The sequence below is a fragment of the Phalacrocorax aristotelis genome, chromosome 23 (assembly GCF_949628215.1).
Source record: "Phalacrocorax aristotelis chromosome 23, bGulAri2.1, whole genome shotgun sequence".
NCBI lineage: Eukaryota > Metazoa > Chordata > Aves > Suliformes > Phalacrocoracidae > Phalacrocorax > Phalacrocorax aristotelis.
This window is the reverse complement of record NC_134298.1, coordinates 5,041,340-5,061,287: the sequence shown is the minus strand read 5'-3', so window position 1 is coordinate 5,061,287 and position 19,948 is coordinate 5,041,340. Positions and strand designations below refer to the sequence as shown.

At 53.5% G+C, this 19,948-nt stretch overlaps 1 protein-coding gene and 1 long non-coding RNA gene across 5 annotated transcripts; one reads left to right on the top strand and one right to left on the bottom strand.

Moving 5' to 3' along the window:
• The first annotated feature begins 7 nt into the window (after positions 1-7).
• LOC142067714 (uncharacterized) lies at positions 8-15,296 on the top strand. Of its 4 annotated transcripts, XR_012664132.1 has the most exons (4): positions 8-210; positions 585-707; positions 8,900-14,803; positions 15,066-15,296. It is a non-coding gene; the product is annotated as an uncharacterized LOC142067714 (long non-coding RNA). The 4 variants fall into 4 exon arrangements; XR_012664130.1 differs by lacking the exon at positions 585-707; XR_012664133.1 differs by lacking the exon at positions 8-210 and having other exon boundaries at positions 244-707; positions 8,959-14,803.
• Positions 11,179-16,567, bottom strand: PHB1 (prohibitin 1). The gene is made up of 6 exons (XM_075116625.1): positions 16,442-16,567; positions 15,855-16,016; positions 15,295-15,437; positions 14,550-14,666; positions 13,320-13,415; positions 11,179-12,358 (listed from the first exon to the last, which is right to left on the bottom strand). Exons 1-6 carry the CDS (start codon positions 16,527-16,529, stop codon positions 12,146-12,148), a joined length of 819 nt encoding a protein of 272 aa, XP_074972726.1. The 5' UTR covers positions 16,530-16,567; the 3' UTR covers positions 11,179-12,145.
• Positions 16,568-19,948: the final 3,381 nt, after the last annotated feature.

Below are 19,948 nucleotides of genomic sequence, written 5' to 3'. Positions count from 1 at the left end.
GCGCGGGGTGCGCGAGCGGTGGGAGCGCGCGCGGGGCGATGAGGAGGGGGGTACACGGCATACACGGGACACCCATAGGCTGAGGGGAGCGGGGCCGGCGCGCGGCGCCCAGGGGCGCATGCGCCTTCGGGCCTTGCCTCGCTTCCCCCCCCACCCTCCCCACCGCTCCCGCCCTCCGCCGTTCACCTCAGGCTGCGGCGGGGCGCGCAGGTGAGGCGGGTGGGGAGCATGCGCGGGAAGGGGGGGGGGGACAGCGCCCCGCGGGGCTCAGGTGAGGTGGCGCGCGCGGCGCGAAGGTGGGGGAGGGCGGCGGCTCCTCTCGGCGGGGCCGACCGTTACTCCGCTGAGGTAATTAGCGAGGCCGCCCTAATTGCAGTCAGCTGAGCCGGGCATGCCGTGGCGAGCGCTCCGCCGCGCTGCGGCTAACCCTGACCCACGCCTTGCCTCGCTCCGCGGGTACCTCCGTCGCTCCGGTGAAGGGCCCCGGTTGCAGCCCGGCAGCCGGTGGAATAACGGCCGTAACGGGAGCCGTTATTCCCCACCGGGAATGGGAGGGCCGGGCCTCAGGACCCCGCTCTTCACAGATGAACGGGGATAGTGCTTCACACGGCGGCTGCTGTGAGGGAGCGGCTGCAGCCTCAGGATGGGAGGCGCTTTGAAAGGGCCATGTTCCGTGTGGGGTGACAGAGCTGCCCCTCGGGAGCCAGGTAAGACCTTAAAACCGGCCTCGTCAGTGAGACCCTGTCCGATTTCCAGTAGCCAGAGGAGTCAGACGCTTCTGTTATTATGCCAAACCCCAGCTCCCACTTGTTCAAGCCTTCCTCACCCCTTAAAATACAAATAACTACTTAACTCTGGCCTGTGGTTTCTCGATTACACCCACCTGCAGGGCCCAGGCCTGATGGGTGAGGGAGATGTGACAAGAAGTGAAAATATACTTTTTGCTGGTAGATCTCCCTGTTGGTGGCAGGTACGGGGCTCACGAAAGGATGCGGGGAGCATTGGGGCTGCTGCTTTCCAGGCTGGCACAGGGGTTTGCAGCAGTACCACCTCTCCCAGGAAGCTGTGAAGCCTATTCCATAGCCCTGAAAACCACTGCTGAGCACTGTGTAGGAGGAAAGAGCACTGCTGTGGTTTAGGTTTGGCGGTGGTAAAAGAATTAGCAAAGGAGCAGAAACAGGAAAAGGGGGAAGGGCAGCAGGCCTTTTGGTAGTGTGAGCTGCTTCCCAGGGACTTCAGGAATCTGCGGTGCCGTGTAGCTTTGGCTCCCTCTTGCCTGCTCTCTCGTTTGTGTTCCTGCTGTAGTCCCCTTTTTAACATCCTTTAGTCTGCAATCCCTTCTCTAACTGTGGTTTGTTTCCTCATCTGCTTTCTTTGCTGCAAATGCCCACCCTGACAGCACGGGGCACTTGATTCGATGTTCTGCAAAAATAAATAGAATCTATACACACTCCTGAAATGTAATGTTACATGCCAGCGTATTTGACCTGCTCTTGATGATTGAACCTACAATCCAGATCTGAGCTCCCTGCACAGCATAGGGATTGGGGCTTTCAGAGTCAAAGTTCAGGGTCGTGGGGGAGCCCCGCGGTGGGATCAGAACAATGTTGCCAGTTTTCTTCCTTGCCCCAGCAACCCCTGCTGTGGGGGGGCATGGGAAAGGAGCGGAACGTGGCGTGCTTTGCTCTGACCAGCCCCGTGGGAGCTGTTACTAGCTGGCCCAGTGCAGAACAGGCTCCAGGCTGTTCTAATCTCTGCCGGGACTGGAGGGCGAAGGGGGATGATAGCCAGGGGGACCCTGGGCTTTGTGAGCATGGGCACTGCTCCATCTCAGCCCAACACCCTTGTGCAATGCAGCTTCTTGAGAAAAAGAGATGTCAGGGGATGTGGTGCTGCTCTTGGTTAACTGTGTGCATGTGAAGGATGCCATGTAGTTAGAACTTCCTACCTTGAAAAGGGCAGGAAGAAAAATGGAGGACCTTTTTCTTGGAAGGTGAATGAACAAGACAGCAGTGACAGAGCCCCACTTCCAAACATGGGCTTTCAGCAGAGGGACAACTGAGGGCTGCTGGAAAACAGTGGGTGCTTTGTCCAAAGGCGTACAGATGAAGAGTAAAACCATCAACCATTTCAGCATCCACAAAAGTGAAGTCACTGCTGGTGTCTATCCATGGGACAAGAGTAGGCCAGGGCCTTGATGGTCTCTCTCTCCAGTACGCGAGGAGAGCATTTGGTCTCCCAGGCCGTTTTCCTGTTCCCTCTTCTGATGCAGTCTGTGGTTTTCTAACCTGGCTTCCGTACCCTGAGCCTGTAGCGTGAGGTTCCCTCATTTTGAAATGGCTACTGGAGGATTGCAAGGGCCCTTCCTGACAAAGGTGCTCTGCATCCTCAACTTATCAGGTGATGTCAGTGAGGGTTATTTCACCCCCCCCAAATAAGAGCTATGCAGAGATGAAAAGGAAGTGTTAAGTCCCTCTTTCTCAGTGGACACCATGACTCTGCAGAGGGAGAGTTTAAAAAAAAAATCAGGGACTAAGTGCAAATATCCTTGGACTCTGAAGGGCTTCTGACATGATGGAATCAAAGCACTTGTCCTCATGGCCCTGCTTGTGTCCCATCAGTGTCAGTGGTGGCCTAGGGAAGAGACAGCTGCAGAGGAGAATGACTCTTCCTAGCCTTGCTGCATGGTTTGGCTCCCAAATGCCCAGGACACCCAGTAGTCGCACACTTTCTTCCCTGGGTGTTTAGCTAATGGAGGGTGACAGCTCCTCATGCTGCTTCCAGGGAGGGATCCGGCTGAGAGGCTGGCTGTGGCACTCAGCCCTGTTCCCACAAGGAAGCCTCTTTCAGCTATTTACATCCCTACCTTTGATCTAGCTTTTGACATGAAAAGACATGTCAGCCAGGTAAAGGGAAACAAACAAAAATGCAGCAACAGCTCCACATCTCTTCTTGCATATGATCTGCTCCCTAGTGCACACCTGCCTCACAGCCACAGATCCTTATCAGCCCACTGATTTCTGTGCTGTCATCTCTGCTTTGCCTTCATGCTGGCGTATAACTTCTAGGGGCAACTTTCTGCCTCTTGTTCCCTGCTCAGTAAGATGCTGTGGCTCCCTTGCCCCTCTCTGTGGCATTTCCCTTATCTCTAGAGTACAACTGTGTGGGAAATGCCCTCACATGTCCTCCTCCGTGCATGCTGTGCCAGGGACAGGTGATACAGATCTTAATTTCCTCCCTAAACTACTGCAGTGTTTCAGCAAGCAGCTGTCTGCAGCTCACCCCAGAAGTAGCAGCAATACAGCACTAGGTGACATTATCCCTCCCTGGAAACCAGATCTTTTTTCTGCTAAGCAGCTTAGGACATTTCAGGGTGAAAAGAACAATAGAAGTATAAGAATTTACCGAGCCAGGGGCTGCAGACACAGCAGAACAGTGTTACCCACCTGTGTTTTCTTCTAGAGGACTAGATGTTCTAGACTTGCTGAGAAAGCAAACTTAAGGAGTAAGAGCATTGTTGAGATGCAGCTAGCTCTATGGTGGGGGATAACCACTAGCACCAGCTGCAGAATAGTGTGGGAAGGAGAAAATCAAACAGAGGTAAACTACTTTTATCAGTGGATAATTCTCATGTGGTGTGGGCAGGCTTCTTGGGTTTGCAAAGCTGGGTGTTCCTGGGCAATCCCTGAGCCATCTGCTCTGGTTGTTTTATATGGCATTCAGGCAGCAAACCAGGGCTGAAATCCTCTAGTAAGGGAGATGTCTGCCCAGTCTGGGGCCTGCAGTCCCACGTGAGCTGTGCTGCTGTGAGATGGGGCCCAGTTTACAAGAGTTCTTGGCTTTAACCAGGCAGCAATGGCTCTCTGCTTCATCTGGACTCCTGCTGTGATGATTTCTTGGGAAACTCTGCAGCCAGTGAACCAGCTCTTCCAGGCCTCTTTCTTCCCACGGCCAACAGGGAGATGGGCTGCCTTCCTGCTGCCCTACCTGCCTCCTCCCACGGCAAGAGGTGACTCTAGGTAGCTTGTTGATGCTGGTAACAGGGCTGGCACTAAGCAGGGCCACGTGGAACAACACTAGCCCTTCTCCACATGCTTAGTGTTTTGTGGCAGCCTCCGCATCACAACAGTTCTGTTTTGGGAACAGCCTGAACTGGGCATGACTTGACACTTGTGAGAGTACAGTTGCAATGGGGGTTCTTTCTCCTTCCCCAAGGGAGAAAGGCCCTTGGAGTTAGGTGCTGCTCAAGGACCCTGCAAAGAACAGGCCCTTCTCCACTAGCAAAACAAATAAAGGGTGAGAAGAGAAACTGAAGCATGGACAGAGCACTGACACCCTGCTGACCCGGTCTGCAACCCAACCAGTTGACTCACAGAATAATGCTTTATCTTTTAGGTATCCTGCTATGTCCTGCAGGATCCAGGATCCTCTCAAGCAATGGGAAAGGAAGCAAAAGGAAAACAAAGGGGTTTTCCTGCTAGCTCTTGTCACAGGAAGCCCTGCACTGTCTGAGGGAACCACCACCACTGAGTACAGAGGTGCTGGGCTTTGAGACTATACAGAGCAAAGTAGAAGTTCAAGCAGAGGAAATTCCGGTTCCCGTCCTCCCTTCTTTACTAGTTCAGTGTAAGGCCACGATTAAAGATTAACTGTCTCCAAATAATATAGCAGAGCTAACACCCACCAGCATCTCCTTGTGCTGGAGATTAGACCTTCAGAGCAGCAGGGTACAGGCAAGAGTTGAGACACAATAAACACCTGAGAAGCAGAACTCCAGAGTGAGGTGCCTACTGGTGATACCAGTAGCTTTAACTCTGCCCTTCTGAGAAGGCACACTCAGCCTTCCCTGACAAGTATTTTAATGCTGCAAGCACCTGGGTGCTGAGCAGCAGCTCCCCAGGGACCCAGCAGAGCCAGCTGTTTTCAGCATGGTTTTACAGGACCTTGTGCATTAAGGGTTTGAACTCAGCCTGGGCAGGGCAGCAGTAACAGCCTTGTAAAATACAGAAAAGCTTGGCAGATCCATCTGTGGTTTATTAACTTTCTTTGGGGTACTGGGGGCAGGGTGGTATTATCAGAGCCATCAGCCTCTGCATAAGAAACATGCCACAAAAAAAAAGAGAGTTCTCTTTGGGGAGCCTTGGTTTTGTGCTTTTTTTTTTTTAATACCATAAAATACAAATTCTGGGATATGGCAGTTAGACAAGAGCAGGGTGGGAGTAGGGAAACTCACATAAATGGGCTTTTACTCTTTGTTTGATTAATCAGCTTTGGTGTTGTGCTGTAATCTCAGGTGGTCTCCCCGACAGGTTGCCTGTGTAAGGGAAGTTCTAATGTTTGTGCTGGGGTAATTTTAAAATGGAAAAGTCACCATAGCACGCTGTTGGAGACATTTCTGTTCACATGCTAAAGAGCACCTCTGCTTAGGTCAGCATCAACCCCTACCAAAGCAGTGCAAGTAGGGTCCATGTACCTTGGCTGGTGGGGAACAAACTGGTTTAGCTAGAGTCCTTTCCATTCACACCCAATCTTCCAGCCTAGCCTTTTGTGTAGAAAGTTCTGAGTTTGAAAAGCATCCATGAAAAGCTGCGCTTGGGAGGAAGATGCTGTAAGTGACAGAGGAAAGAGCTGTATTTACCAGCTTTGCAGAAGGGGCAGTGCAAGACTTATACCCATCAAAGTCATGTTTGAATTAATGTCTCTGGGATAGACTCACCTTGTTCAGGCTTAACCCCTGCTTCCTTCCTGTTCTTGCCTCTTGAATATTTTTAACCTAGTGCTCAGAGGCATCTTGCATGTGCTCTTTCCCAGCCTCCTCCTGCCCCTACCAGCATGGGGGATGCGAACACATCTTGCAACTGGCATCTTCCACTGACTCCCATCTTCTGCACTGCCATCTTGCAGCTCCGTCTGGGACACAATTTCCAAATTCTCAATCTGGGACAAGCTTTGGCTTGTCAGAGATCAAGGATAACTCACTGCAGGTTTCTGACTCTGTCCAGATCAGCATCAGTGCAGGCCCAGCATGGGGAACCCCAAACGCTGTTTTTACAGCAGCAGTCGAGCTCAGCCTCCCATGGGAGCTTCCCAGCCTCCCTACTTCCTCTCTGTTGTGGGGCTGTGTTCAGCAAGAACTAGATGTCTGCTCCACCAGGCTCTTATCCCATAGATATGTTTTTTTTATTGCTTTCTATGGATGGGGAGAATGAACCCAGCATGGCTGTGTATGGTTAAAAGAAGTGTCCACCATGTTTTTCTAAAGGTATCAGGTGCTTCACTTTCTCTGGAAGTTTGTTCCGCATCCCCTAGCTAAAGCACACTATGTCACCCATCACTTACCCTGATACTTCTCTACCTGTGACAGTCCTCTCCTGCTTTACCAAGTAGAAAACCAAAGCACAAAGCATCAAGTCATCCTTAAGTAAGCCTGACCTACCTCTGAGAATTACACTAGTGTTAAGTTAGGACTTGCTGGACTGAAGTCAGCTCAGTTCTGCTGATGGAAAACAGGCATATGAGGAACGTCTCAGCCCCTAGCGCTGCCTAGTGCCAGGCAAGGAATAATTAAACCAAATTTGGCCCTAAGAATTGCACCCCATCTCCCAGCCGAGCTGAGCTCCAGCCTGGCTTAGGATGTTATTTCCTACCCACTTCCACAAGTGCTTTCTCCCCCCATACACACCACCACTTCCTCAGTGTTTCAGGACAGAGGTATTTTCTGCTAGATCCACTTGGATATAAACAGCACAAAGGAAGCAATAAGGAAACTCCTCCCTGTCCCTTGCTCTAACCACTTCAGACATGCTGCCAGCTTGCTGCAGGGTACAAATTATCACAAACTCAGGGAGCTCCCTTACCTGGAGAGGCTTCAGCTCTGGTGCATCAGCAACTGTCAGGGAGCAGATACCCATTTCAATGCAACAGCCATGCTGCAAATCACAACTGCTTCAGAGTGCCTGTCCGTGTGGTTGCTTTCGGTATCCTCTTCACAAGTCAGGTAGGCTGGTTATCTATTAAATGGGGAGAGAGAGCGCGCAAGAGAGAGAGGGTGAACACGCAGAGGAAATCAGGCAGTTTCCTGTTTGTTTATCATGAACAAAAGCTTGTTTGGCTGGTCTGAATGCTGCTAGCAGGCTGGCCCAGCTGCTGCGGGTGGCACAGAGCTGAGCTTTTCCACTAGCATGAAAGGAAGGAGAAGTAAGGCAAATTCTCCTAGAAAAAACCCAAACTAAACCTTTCTGGAGGTTTGCAGCCAGGGCAGAGCAGTGGGCAGGGAGATTTCACCTTGGCACGTCAGGCTCTGATGTGTGAAGGTGGCAACCAGCTGCTGCTCTATGGTCTCAAGTACAAGATGCATTTTGGCAGCAGAGAGGGCTGCAGTTTCCCCCCATACAGGGCCCTTCAGTAGCCCCAGCAGGTCTTATGTTGCCCATTACCAGCAGACTTTGCCCAAAATCTGGTACCTGGAGGTTAGTTTTTGGGCTGTATTTAGAGAAATACAAGTTATGAGTCTGTGCTGCCATTACTCTAGGGCCACAAAACTGCAGGGCTTCAGATCAAAAAACTGCCCAGCTTTTACCAACACCAAGCCCCTCCGGTTTGAATTCATCATACTGACATTCTAGACCCAAAGACTCAATGCTGTTTTCTTATGTCAAGCCAAAACAACTTGCACCTCTGAAGTCATGCCTAGACTTTTCTGTTGTTCCTGTCCACCCTGAATTAGTAAAAAAAAGCTAGGGGCAGCCTTTGGCAGGTGGGAAAGGGGCAGAGGAGGAATGCTCAAAGGGCTGTGAAGAGACAGGCTGCAAAGCCAAGCCACCCTGGCACCAAAGTTAGAAAGGGAGACAGGTGTTTGCACCTTTCAGTGTGCTGCCTTAGGCTAGAGGGGTTAAAACCTGGAGCTGAAGATGCTCAGCAGAGTGAAATGGGCGTCACAGGTTTACCAGGACAGCCTGGCACAGGGACTAAACCTGCCTGCCCGAGAGGTACTGCCCGTCAAACAGCTCTTGTGCCAGCTCATGCTTTTCCTTCCTTGCCCGGAGACCGTGCTATTGTGTTTGCCCTTGTCCACGTCGGCTCCTTGCATCCTCTGACCAGGGCAGGGTGACCTCCCCACTCACCTGTCCCCACGGGAGGCTGAGGGACACCCCTTGGTCCCCGCTAGCCTCCCCATGCAGAGAGTAGAAACGCTGCTGCCATCTGGTGGGAGAGCAGCCTGTCTGCCAGCCTCCGCTGCTCCTCGCTTTGTATTCCTCCTGCCTCTGGAAAAGGTGACCTCTTCGCAAGCGTCCTTCCTGGCTAATGCGGTCTGTCACGGTTAGCAGCAAAGCTACAGCCTCCATCACTCACCCACAGAACACTGCCGACCCCAAGGCTTTGGTGCCAAGTGTAAGAATTTATTGGAAAATGGAGAGATCCAAGAGTACCTGCTGTGAGTCAGCTCTGGGGAGGGAGAGCCTGACAGAAGAGCATCTATTTCTGACTAGCGAGCACTCAGGCAGGGGTCTGGGGCAGAGCCTTTCTCAAAGTAAGTTTTTGCACCTTTCCAGCTGGGTTGCTTAAGGAAGCGCGTGCTTTCTCCAGCCCAGTAACATCCAACCATGCTAGGGAAGCACTGGGTTTATGCAGTCATGCTGTCTTTCCTCTGGAGAAAACCAATGTCTAATTTGGTGGGGGATTAAGAGTAGTCAAATATAAACTCAAAATATTTTGTGCAAATAAGTGGCAAAAATGAAGGAAAAATCTGACCACAGAAAGCATTCCCCTCCCCAAAGCAAAAGTTTTGGCATGGTTGCAATCCCTAAGAAGGAGCAGAAAGCCCACGCAAGAGAGAGCTGGTATAACTGCCCAGTGCAGGAAACTCTTCAATCAGTCAGACTTGTGCTATTCATTTCAGACAGCGGGAATCCAGGCGTGACAGCCAGCCCACAGGCCCTCTGGCTTTTCTGTTCACAGAAACAAACCTGAGGCTTCTTCATCTCCCTTCAAGTGTCATCATCCAGCTGCCTCTCGCCCATGATCACACCTCACCTTGGGCTGATGTGTCTTACCCAAAGGCCGTGGCACATGGTGGTTATGGAGCACTATGTCACAGACAGCGGTTGGTCCTCCAGGCACAGTCACAAGAGCGTCCCTCTCTTGCTCTCTCTAAGGATGAGGTGAAGGGGGAAGATGTGTTGTTTCTGGAGCATCTCCAGCACCTTGGCGCACACAAGTTGCAGAGCAGGCCGCCCATGCAATAGCTGTGCCCTGCAGCTGGGAGCCAGCCCGCCTCCAGCAGAGCAGCAGGCGACAGTTGCAGGACACTGATCTGATTGAGCGGTTTAGACAGGCTCTGAGAGGGCAGACCAGGACTTGCCCAGCAAAACTCTCTCTCTGCCCCCAGTACATAGCCTCACGCCTTGACCCTCTCTCATTTCCCCACCCCAGCTTGCGCTCCACTTTCATGAGCAAGTTAGAAATGCCAGAGGGTGGGGACACCTTGTTTGTTCAAGCAGCGAGGGCGGCCTGCCTTCATGTTACCCAAACCCAAAGCTCTATTGCCCTGACAAGCAGAGCATTGAAAGTGAGTGCTCACACCCTGCTAACACCTCCCGAACGCTGCAAGGGAAGGGCCAGCATCTTGGGAAGAGGAGTCCAGCCTTCAACTCTCTGCAGTCCAGCCTTGGCCAGGAATGTCGGGCAGGCCAGTCCTTCGCTACACAATCTCAACTTTTTGTTTTGTTTTTACATCAAGGAGTCCACCAGCACCTGAGAAGTTTGGCAGAGGATGCCAGGCAGCGCTCACTGCTGCACAGCGCTTAGAGCAGCATCCATCCAGCATGCAGAAGGCCGTTTCCTCACCCAGTATCCTTGTGTAGTGCACACAAAACCACATGCTCATTTTAGGGTCACCATTTCCATCTGGAGCCAGACCACTTGATGGTCCACATGGTCTACAAGGCTGAAGAGCAGCTATAAACACAATATAAACAAGGGGTTCAGCAAGCACACACCAAGACAGCTACAAGTTCAAGAGCAGCTTTGAAGTCTGATGAGTTCATGGCAGCTTCAGGCATTACATGAGGCAAAGTGAGGGTAAAGGAGCAGTTAACAGCCAGGGAACATTTGTAAAAAGAATTACACCCAAAAGCAAAGGAAATGGTGATTAATCAGACCCAGGGGCCACCATTACAGCCTCAGACACCTCCTCCTGAGCGGCTAACAGCAAAAGCAGCAGGAAACACTCCACACTCCACTGAAAATGCAGAACCGGAGGGAGAGGTAATGCAGAGCCACAGAAGCCGAGAAGGGATTTCAGACACACTGTTTTGAGCCCAACACCTGGTGCATGAAACTAACAGAGAGAAATGCAGGAAACGCTACGGAGGCTTTAAAAGGAACCTTGGGAGAAAAGTGGAAGCTTTCTTAGAAATGTCTGAAGCGGTGAACAGAAGAATAAAGAACAAGAGCTCTGGAGGGGGAACAGGTCTGGAAGTTATTTGGGAGTTATGGACCCGACTGCTCAGCTGCTTAAAATATTTTGCAAGCTCAGGCACCTCATCACTGCAAGAGCGTACCTGGCCCAGCAGAAAAAGCAGGCAAGTCTTTCCATTTTGCCAGAGGCGAGGGCAACAACCCAAAGTGGCTGTGGGAGGACAAAACAAGCCCATCATTCACAGCAGGTTTCCAGAGGGCTCAACACCCCCAGGGCAGCGATGACACCCACCTAAGACTTCACCGCTCAGGGATAACAGACATTATACATGCATCCTGTTTGCAGGATGGGGGTAATGGTGTGCCAGGCTAGTATCATGCCTTCTGACAGCCACCTACAGGTTTGAAGTTCACCGCAGGCTGTATCTGGTACAATACACCCCCGTTTTCCTTCCAACAGCACAGTGTTGCATCAAAAGAGCACCCTGGAAAATGTATGTACATTCACTAAACAACAGCCTGAACTGTGCACAGAAAGCAATTAAAAACCCTCACAATAATCTCAAGATACTCTCAGCCTTACCATCTTGCTGGAATTCAGCCTAAGAATCATGTTTAAATCTTTAAGTTGTCAGGAGCAAGGCCTGTTTGCCTGTGCTAAGTGACTTTTATCCAAATAATCTAGCACAAGCATGAAGTGCCTTGCTTCACTGACCCAACCTTCATTCTTCAGAGATATCAAAAGAAAACCCACACTACTGCACTTGGGACTGTGACATTTATTGAAAGCTGGTTATACAATCTCATCCATCACATCCTCCTCATAATTCAGTTTCCCTAAATAAAAAGAGCATTGATGTAACAGAGAATTCTGCCCACCTCCGACTGCCTGAGCCACGGAGCACTGACTCTTCCCCTCCTCGTCCCAGGTGCCATCAGGAATAGGTCAACTGCCGCTTTTACTGACCTTGGTGAAAGAACCAACGCTGCACAACTGGGCAAGCGGCAGCCAACAGATCAGTGTGCGGCGGTGGGGGAGAAGCGGAGATGTCCCATTTCCAGCATGTACATGAGAAGTATTTCCTGCAGAGGAAGTATCTTCTCCTCCATGCCTGAAATCCACCTACTACACAAAGTGAATCTCTGCTATTCTCACCCCCAGCCACAATCCACTCGATCTGCACCTCCAGCTATCAGTGCTATGGTTCACACAGGCACAGCAGAGCCACTGTCCTGACAGCTGAGATGTCCCCTTTCTCTCAGCTGACACCTGAAAAAAAGACTGGCTTGACTGAAGAGCGAGCCCTGCGCATCCCTGTTCCATAGTCCAGGACCTGCAAGTCTGTAACGACCCTGGCTCAGCCAGCCTAAAGGCACTGAAGCATCGCTGTGAAACCGGATTGATGCAGCACTCTTGTGGTCAGGGAGTCACCTGGGCTACCTGTTCGTCCCAGGAGTGAACAGATGAAAACGCTGCTCCTGTTGCTCAAACTGCCTGGAAAGGGGCAATTCTCAAACCTAGCTTAATGGTCAGTGGAGCCACTGCTCTGACCGGACATGGGAGGAATGCAGGTTTGTTGTCAAGAGCATTCAGTTTTATTTGATTAAGAATTCAAAATGGGTTGAATTTTAATTTCCTCTGCTTTTACCAATGAGGAAATTGCAAATATTCTTTTGGAAAGGGCTGGTCTGGTAGGTAGGGGTGACTATGGCTGCAAAGCCAGGTTCACTGTGGCAGCTGGAGGAGCACAGACTGTCCAGAGGGCAGATAAGTGATGTTGCGGGACCGTGAGAGCTGGTACGCGATGTCTTCGGCTGCCTCCAGCTTGCGAAGCTCAATCAAGCCATCACCTGCAGTGGCCAGCGAGTTGGCAATCAGCTCGGCTGCTTTCGAGTCTCCCTCAGCAGAGATGACAGCTGCTTTCTTCTGCTGTTCAGCCTGAAAGCAAACAGATGAGAAGGGGAATAACCAACAGAGAAAATAAGAGCAAGAGGAGGAAGATGCTATTGTCATTTAAAATATAAATTCCCACTTCACCACCCTACTGTTCTTTTCCCCAGTAGGAGAGCCAAGGTAGAAGGTGATTTTATTTTAAAGCTGCGTTCTGTTAGACTGTTTTTCTGCCTACTGTGGAAAAAAGGTTGAAAAGTCATCTTGAAATTGCCTTATCAGTCTTAACCTCATGAAACATTAACCCACCTAAGGGAACTCCTGGTGGAAAACTGTCTGTGAAAGATTAGAGAACTTCAGTGGAGTTAAAACCAGGTCAGATAAACCCTTCTGATCATCCTGGCTGATTACATGCATCTTGTGGCATCCACTGGGTTAATTTTGGGTGTAGTTGCAGGGTCTTGCAATCTCAGCAGGCATGCGTTCTCAGCTGGACTGGGGTACTTTATCACAAAACTGTTTCTGCAAATGCAGAAACTGACATCCTGGGCTGATCCTAGATTGCACAGCCCTGCACACAGTCAGTAACACTCCTAGGACACAGGCCACCCACGTCCATTACATCAAACACCATGGAAAGCTCCAACGACCCTCTCAAAATTCACAAACAGCAGGATCACCTGGGCTGCAAATCTCAACCCCAAACCCCACCTCTTACTGACACCAAACACTGTTTCCTCCCTCCTCCTCCAAGCAGGCATTTCTGTTCAGTGCTCCAATAAGACTGTGACATGGTATTGAAAGAAAAAGACCCAGAAAACCAACCTTAGGCTTTATCTATCCAACAGTCACATGCCAAAGCCGAGAACCATGTCAGCGTTACGACCCTAAGTAATTTCATCATTCAGCCTGCCTGGTCTCCTGGACAGGTGAGTGAGATGCTCACTGCAAGCTAGAGTGGAAAGAAATACTGTCAAGCTTTTCCAAGTTTCTCAGAAGGACGAGATACCTTTTCCACAATGAATCTGGCTCTCTCGGCTTCTTGCTGGGCCACTTGCTTCATTTCGACCGCCTCTGTGAACTCCTTGCCAAAGGTCAGATGGGTCTGCAGGGCAGAAATAAAACAAAGTCCACAACACTGACAGTTTACAGCAGCGCTGCTGTGACCCACGCAGCTCCAGCGGGGAGGCAGCCAGCCTCTATCAGTGAGGCTGGAGTGGAGACAGAAAGCCAGTATCCCTAAAAGAACAGGACTGGGACAAGCAGGCCTCCCCATCTGGTTCTGAAGTCTCAAGAGAGATGCCACAAGCACAGCTCCAGTCCAGCAGACCAGTAACACCAGTAGCTTCAGAGACACACCACGCTTTCCTGCCACCACCGCTTGCTCGAGCGCCCAGCAGAGGCGGCCCGCTCACCCAGCACTCCCCTCCCAAGGCAGGGAAGCCGCTGTCTGCCAAGGCATCCTACACCTTTCATGCTCTGTGTGCACTGGTGAGCTCAGCCCAGGCTGTTTGGACAGCTGCAGGCTCCCAGGATGGGGCAGGGGCAAGGTGACTTCCCTCCAGCAGCGCGCTTAGTGGAAAGCACCAGAAAGAGTGTCAAAAATTCACATTTTGCAGAAGGAAAGTCACCTTCCTGCAATGACTTTCTGTGTGTTCAAAGCCAAATGAAAGAGCTTGTTTCCCTTTCCTCTGAGCAGGCTTTTGAGGGAAGTCCAAGAGAGAGATGGAGAGGTGCATTTACAAGCCAGATTATGATTTAATTTACAAAGCTTGTAGGGAGGTAAAAGGGAAGAGCTCCCTCCTTGAGAATAACTAATGCTTCATAGAAAAAAGATGCTACAAAAAGCATGCATCTGCAGTACCTCCTGGCACTCTCTCCCTGTGTCTCAGGGTGCTTGTGGAACAGCCGCCTTCTCTAAAGCAATGTGCAGCCTGATCCATCACCCGCAGGAGCATTTGCTCTTCATTTTAACTACAAAAGCCCAGCAACAGTGAAGTCTGTTGATACGCTGGCACAGCAGAGCCTCCAAGGGCTTGTCCAAGGTCACTGAAGGCCAGCGACAAAAGCAGAGGTGCTGACTTGAGTGGTAACCACTACGTCTGCAACTGCAGATGGACAGAGTCCACACGTCCAAACTTCCAGCCCACCCGTCCCTGGCCATCCACTGATTCTCTTCTCCGCTGCTCTTATTTGGGCACACTCCAAAGAGAGTAAGTGAAAAAGGGAGAACTCTTACCAAGGACACATCATCCAGAATGAGCCCGAAGGTTGCTGCTCTCTCTGTGAGGTCTTCGCTCACTTGCCTTGAAACCAGCTCTCTCTGAGTGATCAATTCTCCAGCGTCAAAGCGAGCCTGAAACGAGGATGGGAACAGTGAGAGGAAAGCTCCAAGAAGCGATAGGTTCTGCATACCATCTTTGCGCCCATGAGCCCCAGAGTTGATCCCATTCTCCCAAAGCTAACAAACACCGAGCTGCCCGGGCATCGGAGGTAAGAGAAAGGCTGGGAACTTAAGCGTAAGCTGGAGGGGAGGTTGTCTAGTTGAGCACTTAACATAAAAGCTAGATTAAAGCTGGTTAGTGATTATTTGGCAGTTCCCTGGGAATGCTTTCAAAATCAGAGATCTTGAGTAAGCTGAAATCTAGGAATGCAGGAGAAGCGAAAAAATCCCAGTCTCCTGACTGCGAGTCCCTGCCTGAAGAGCGGGGCCCACAGCTGAGAGCAGGTAACAATGAAACCTCTTTCCCTCCAGAGAGCATCCGACACGAATCGAGTCAGGCCCGGCAGTCACAATGACCGGGACACAAACGATCCGCATAGCTACAATCCGCTTTTCTGGATGGCCCGTGAGAGCCTGGGGCGCGGAAAGGGAAGCTGTATCCTGGAACATGACATATTCCACGCTCCAGCAGGTCCCTCACTGCTAAAAAGAGGAAAGTCAGACGACCGGCAGAGCCCAGCAGATCTCACACCGCCCTTACCACAACAGACTTGAGGATTTCGGTTGTGATCGAGGGCAGGACGCGCTCATCGTAGTCTTCTCCGATACTGGTGAAAATGCGTGGTAACTGGGCGGTCACTGGTCTAAACAGGATACGCAACGTGATGTTCACGTTCTGTAGATCTGTAGGAAGAGTCAGGAGTTTAGTGGCAAACTACAGGCACAGGAAATATCCTGAAGTTGTCCTCTCCAGGGTAATTACATGAGAAAGAACAAACATTCAGACTTCTTTTTGTCAGCAAAATGGAGTTAATTTCACTACCCCTTTCACCTTGGGATCCAAATCCTCCTCACAGGTAAGATTTAAGCCTCGGTTTGTTTGCGATACAGGGAGTTACTTGCCCTACCGTAAAGGCAGGGACTTTATGTTTAAACGGACAAGTTACAGGACTGAAGGAAGGATCCCTTAATCTGTTCTGGCTCTCTAAATCTCAAAATAAAAAAGATCTAGAGATTTAAAGTCTCTAAAGAGACAGCATCAGCAAAAGCACAGCGTGTCACCACCCAGCTCTCTTATGGCTGCTGGGTCCAAGCACTCACCTTTGCTGCCGGTGATCACAGGAATGTTACGGGGGCGAGAGCGGCAGTCAAAAATTATGGGTTTCTGTACCCAGGGGATGAGGAAGTGGGTACCTTCTCCTACCACCGTGTCCTGGACCCCGCGGAATCGATCAAAGATGACAGCTCTGTGGCCCGCATCAACTAGAGGAGAAAAGAGGATGTCAAGGGCGGTTGTCACTTGCTGATGGCTGTACCCACACGCCACCAAAACCTCCTCCACGGAAACGGTCTATCGGGGGCCGTTAAAGCCTTTTGCTACAGGAAACCAATGAAATTAGATTGTTGGGAACAAGGCGGCAAAGAGAAGATGCAGCCGTGACTCCTGCCCCCCAGTCTGTTCTTGACTGACTGACGGCTTTCTGAAGGACCCTGCAATCCCCTTGCTTGTGCAACGCAGCGAGATTATATCTTGCATTTTATAAGCTGCATTTATAAGAATACAGCCCAGCAGGGCTCCATGCCTGTTCTCCCTGATGCCTTTAGCAATAAATGCACAGAGTGGCCAAGATACTGATAAAGGACCAAAACATGAAGTGAACTGGAAGTGCTGAGCTTCTCCCACTCACCGTTGTAAAGAGCAGAATTGACAACTCCACCTGCGACAGCCAACCCCAGGCCCAGCTTCCCCAGGCTTTCAAACACCTTCGCGGCCATTTCACACGTCCAGTTCCAGCCCCTTCAAAAAGCCCCTCCTGCAAAAACCCACCAGCTCGTTAATGCCGTGTGAAGCAAGACAGGGGCGAGGGTCCCGTGTGCAGGTGCCTACGGGGCCGAGGATTAACCCCGCCGCCCCCCAAAGCCCACCCTGCAGCGGCGGCATCGCCCCCAGCGTCTCCCCCTCAGCCCGCGGGCCGCCCCCACCCGCACACCTCCCGCGTCCCCCCAGGCTCAGAGCCTGGGGCCCCGCAGCCCCAAAGGGGCCTTCCCCGACGCACCCCCGCAGCACGGCTCCCCCGACCCCTCCGAGCTCCCCCGGCTCCCCGCCGCAGGCCCGCCCTACCCCGAACCTGGCCCGGCCGCCTCCCGCACACGGCGTTCCCGCCCGCCGTCAGGCCTCCGGATCCCCGCTCCCTCCTAGGCCTCTCGCCCCCAGGGCAGGCGACCCGGCAGCCAAGGCCCTGCTCCCCCAGGCGAAGGCCCCGGCCCCGGCCCCGGCCCCGGCCCCGGCCCCGGCCCCGGCCCCGGCCCCGGCCCCGGCCCCGGCCCCGGCCCCGGCACGTACCGCGCGCTCCCGCCCCGCTCCCCTCCCGCGGCGTCCCTGACCTCCACATGAATCCGCGGCCACCCTTTCCCAGCGCGCCTGCGCGTCGCGCCAAGACGCCCGCTCCTCATTGGTCCGCTCCTCTTTCCGCGGCATTCTGGGACTTGTAGTTCTACCTAGCACCACCCGCCGGTGCGTGTCTTACCTCTCCCGGCGCGCCCAGCGGCGGCTACGCTCGCTGAGCAAGGCCGCTTGCCATTGGCTGCGACTTCCCGCAGGGCCTCTTGGGAGCTGTAGTTCCGGAGGGGGGAAGCCGGCGGGGACTGCAGCGGGGCGCGGCAGAAGCCTGCGGGGGGTCGGGGGCGTGCCGGAGCCCCGTCCTCGCCTGCCACGGGAGAAAACGGGCCTGGAACTGGTCTTTCCCAGTACCGCCCGGGTCAGAGGGACGGTGGGTCTTGGGAGGGCGGGGGGGAAGGGGCGTGGGGACAGCGGCAGGTAAATGGGTTTTGGAGAATCACATAACCGTTAGGGTTGGAAAAGACCTCTCGGGTCATCAAGTCCAACCGCCAACTCAGCCCCCCAGGCCTCCAACCCATGTCCCCAAGTGCCACAGCTACACGTTTTCTGAACCCCCCCAGGGACGGTGACTCCCCCACCTCCCAGGGCAGCCTGTGCCAGGGCCTGACCGCTCTGGCAGGGAAGGCATTTTCCCTCATCTCCAACCTAAACCTCCCCTGGCCCAGATTGGGGCTGTTTCCCTCGTCCTGTCACTGGTGACTTGGGAGCAGAGACCAACCCCCCCCTCACTCCAGCCCCTCTCAGGCAGCTGCAGAGAGCGAGAAGGGCTCCCCTCAGCCCCCTCTTCTCCAGGCTAAACCCCCCCAGCCCCCTCAGCCGCCCCCCAGCACACTTGTGCTCCAGACCCTGCCCCAGCCCCGCTGCCCTTCTCTGGACACGCTCCAGCCCCTCCAGGCCCTTCTTGTCCCGAGGGGCCCAAACCTGAGCCCAGCATTAGAGGTGGGGCCTCCCCAGGGCCGAGCACAGGGGCCCCATCCCTGCCCGGCTCCTGCTGGCCACCCCAGTGCTGACACAAGCCCGGGGGCTGGTGGCCTCCTTGGCCACCTGGGCACTGCTGGCTCATGCCCAGCCGGCTGTCAGCCAGCACCCCCAGGGCCTTCTCCGCCGGGCACTTCCCAGCCCCTCTGCCCCAGGCCTGGGGCGCTGCCTGGGGTTGGTGTGACCCAAGGGCAGGACCCGGCACTGGGCCTTGTTAAACCTCACACAGCTGGCCTCGCCCCATGGATCCAGCCTGTCCAGGTCCCTCTGCAGAGCCTTCCTGCCCTCCAGCAGATCGACACTCCCACCCAACTTGGTGTCACCCGCAAACTGACTGAGGGTGCCCTTGATCCCCTCGTCCAGATCATTGATAAAGACATTAAACAAGACCGGCCCCAACACTGAGCCCTGGGGAGCCCCGCTCGTGACCGGCTGCCAGCTGGCTTTAGCTCTGTTCCCCACAGCACTCTGGGCTCGGCCAGCCAGCCACTTTTTTACCCAGCAAAGCGTCCACCCGTCCAAGCCATGAGCCACCAGCTTCTCTAGGAGGATGCTGTGGGAGATAGCGTCAAAGGCTTTGCTAAAGCTCAGGTAGACACATCCACAGCCTTTCCCTCATCTGCTAGGCAGGTCCCCTGGTCATAGGAGGAGATCAGGCTAGTCAGGCAGGATCTGCCTTTCATGAAGCCATGCTGGCTGGGCCTGATCCCCTGGTTTTCCTGCAAGAAGAAGCAGTGGCAATGCCAAGAGGGGACCCCAGACATCCGGCTGCATCCCCTGCCTGCCTGCGACACTGTCGCCGGAGCGGGCAGACACCCACGATGTGCTTTGTCCCCTTCGGCGTGAGAAGCCAGACAGCCCCCCGGGGCAGCCCCAGTCCTGCTGCGGGGCAGGGGAGCTGGCAGGGGACAAAGGCCCCTTATTCCCTCGCCATGAGCATCCCTCTGCCCCAGCAACCCCGCAAGTGGGAGGGCCGATGCCGCTAGAGGGAAGCAGCACTCTCCTGTCAGTTCCAGGAATCCTGATTAAAAGGGAAAAAAGAGAGAGGAGGAAAAAAATTAAACCCCAGGGTTTAATTAAAGCCCAGGGAGACCCCAGAGGAGCTGCCTTCCCCCGAGGCAGCCCCATCTTGTCCCCAACATCCAGCCTCCGCGGTGGGTTTTCCCTCTGATGTGACACTGCTGGGCACCGACCACTTTGTAACCTGCAGGCCATGCCCTCCCCGATGGCATCTCAGGATGACAATGGTGCTGAACCCCCCCTCTTTTGGGGTCCAACAGGTCCCAGGAGCAATCAGGGACCATTGCATCCCCTCCGCAAGGTTGGAGGGTCCCCTTCTGCTCTGTCCCAGATGGGGAAACTGAGGCACAGAGCTGCTCAGCAACCCAGCGATGGAGGCTGCTGTGCTGCAGCCTCACAACTGCCTGTGCTGCCCTTTGAGTGGGGTGATGGACGGGGACCCTAAAAGTGAGGGCAGGTCCCAGCCTGCGTGCACCTCCAACCCCAGGGCCCCACAGCCCGGGGGAGCCCCGCTGGAGCAGCTCCTGCCTGGGAAGGTCACCCCCTCCCAGGTCCCCTGTAGCATCCCGGGGTCCCCTGGGTCCCTGGCACAGCTGTGTGTGAACAGATGTGCTGTGGAAGCTCCATCTTGTGTCTGGCAATGCTCCGTCTGAGGCCACAAAAGCTCTTTTGTGCCTTGGCAGTGCAGGGAAGCGGATGCTGATGAGGACCAGCACAAGGTGAAGGTGTTCAGTAGTGGCCGGACCTGCCAGGGACCCCATAAAGCCCAGCTGAAATGGGGTTGGCCCCAGGGAGC

What these genes read in the sequence shown, in the direction of transcription:
- PHB1 (XM_075116625.1), bottom strand. Translation starts at nt 16,529, where the DNA reads ATGGCCGCGAAGGTGTTTGAAAGCCTGGGGAAGCTGGGCCTGGGGTTG. An exon ending in CAATTCTGCTCTTTACAACG is followed by an intron (nt 16,017 to 16,441) that starts GTGAGTGGGAGA and finishes TTTCTCCTCTAG; the next exon opens with TTGATGCGGGCCACAGAGCT. An exon ending in TGTGATCACCGGCAGCAAAG is followed by an intron (nt 15,438 to 15,854) that starts GTGAGTGCTTGG and finishes CTCTTCCTACAG; the next exon opens with ATCTACAGAACGTGAACATC.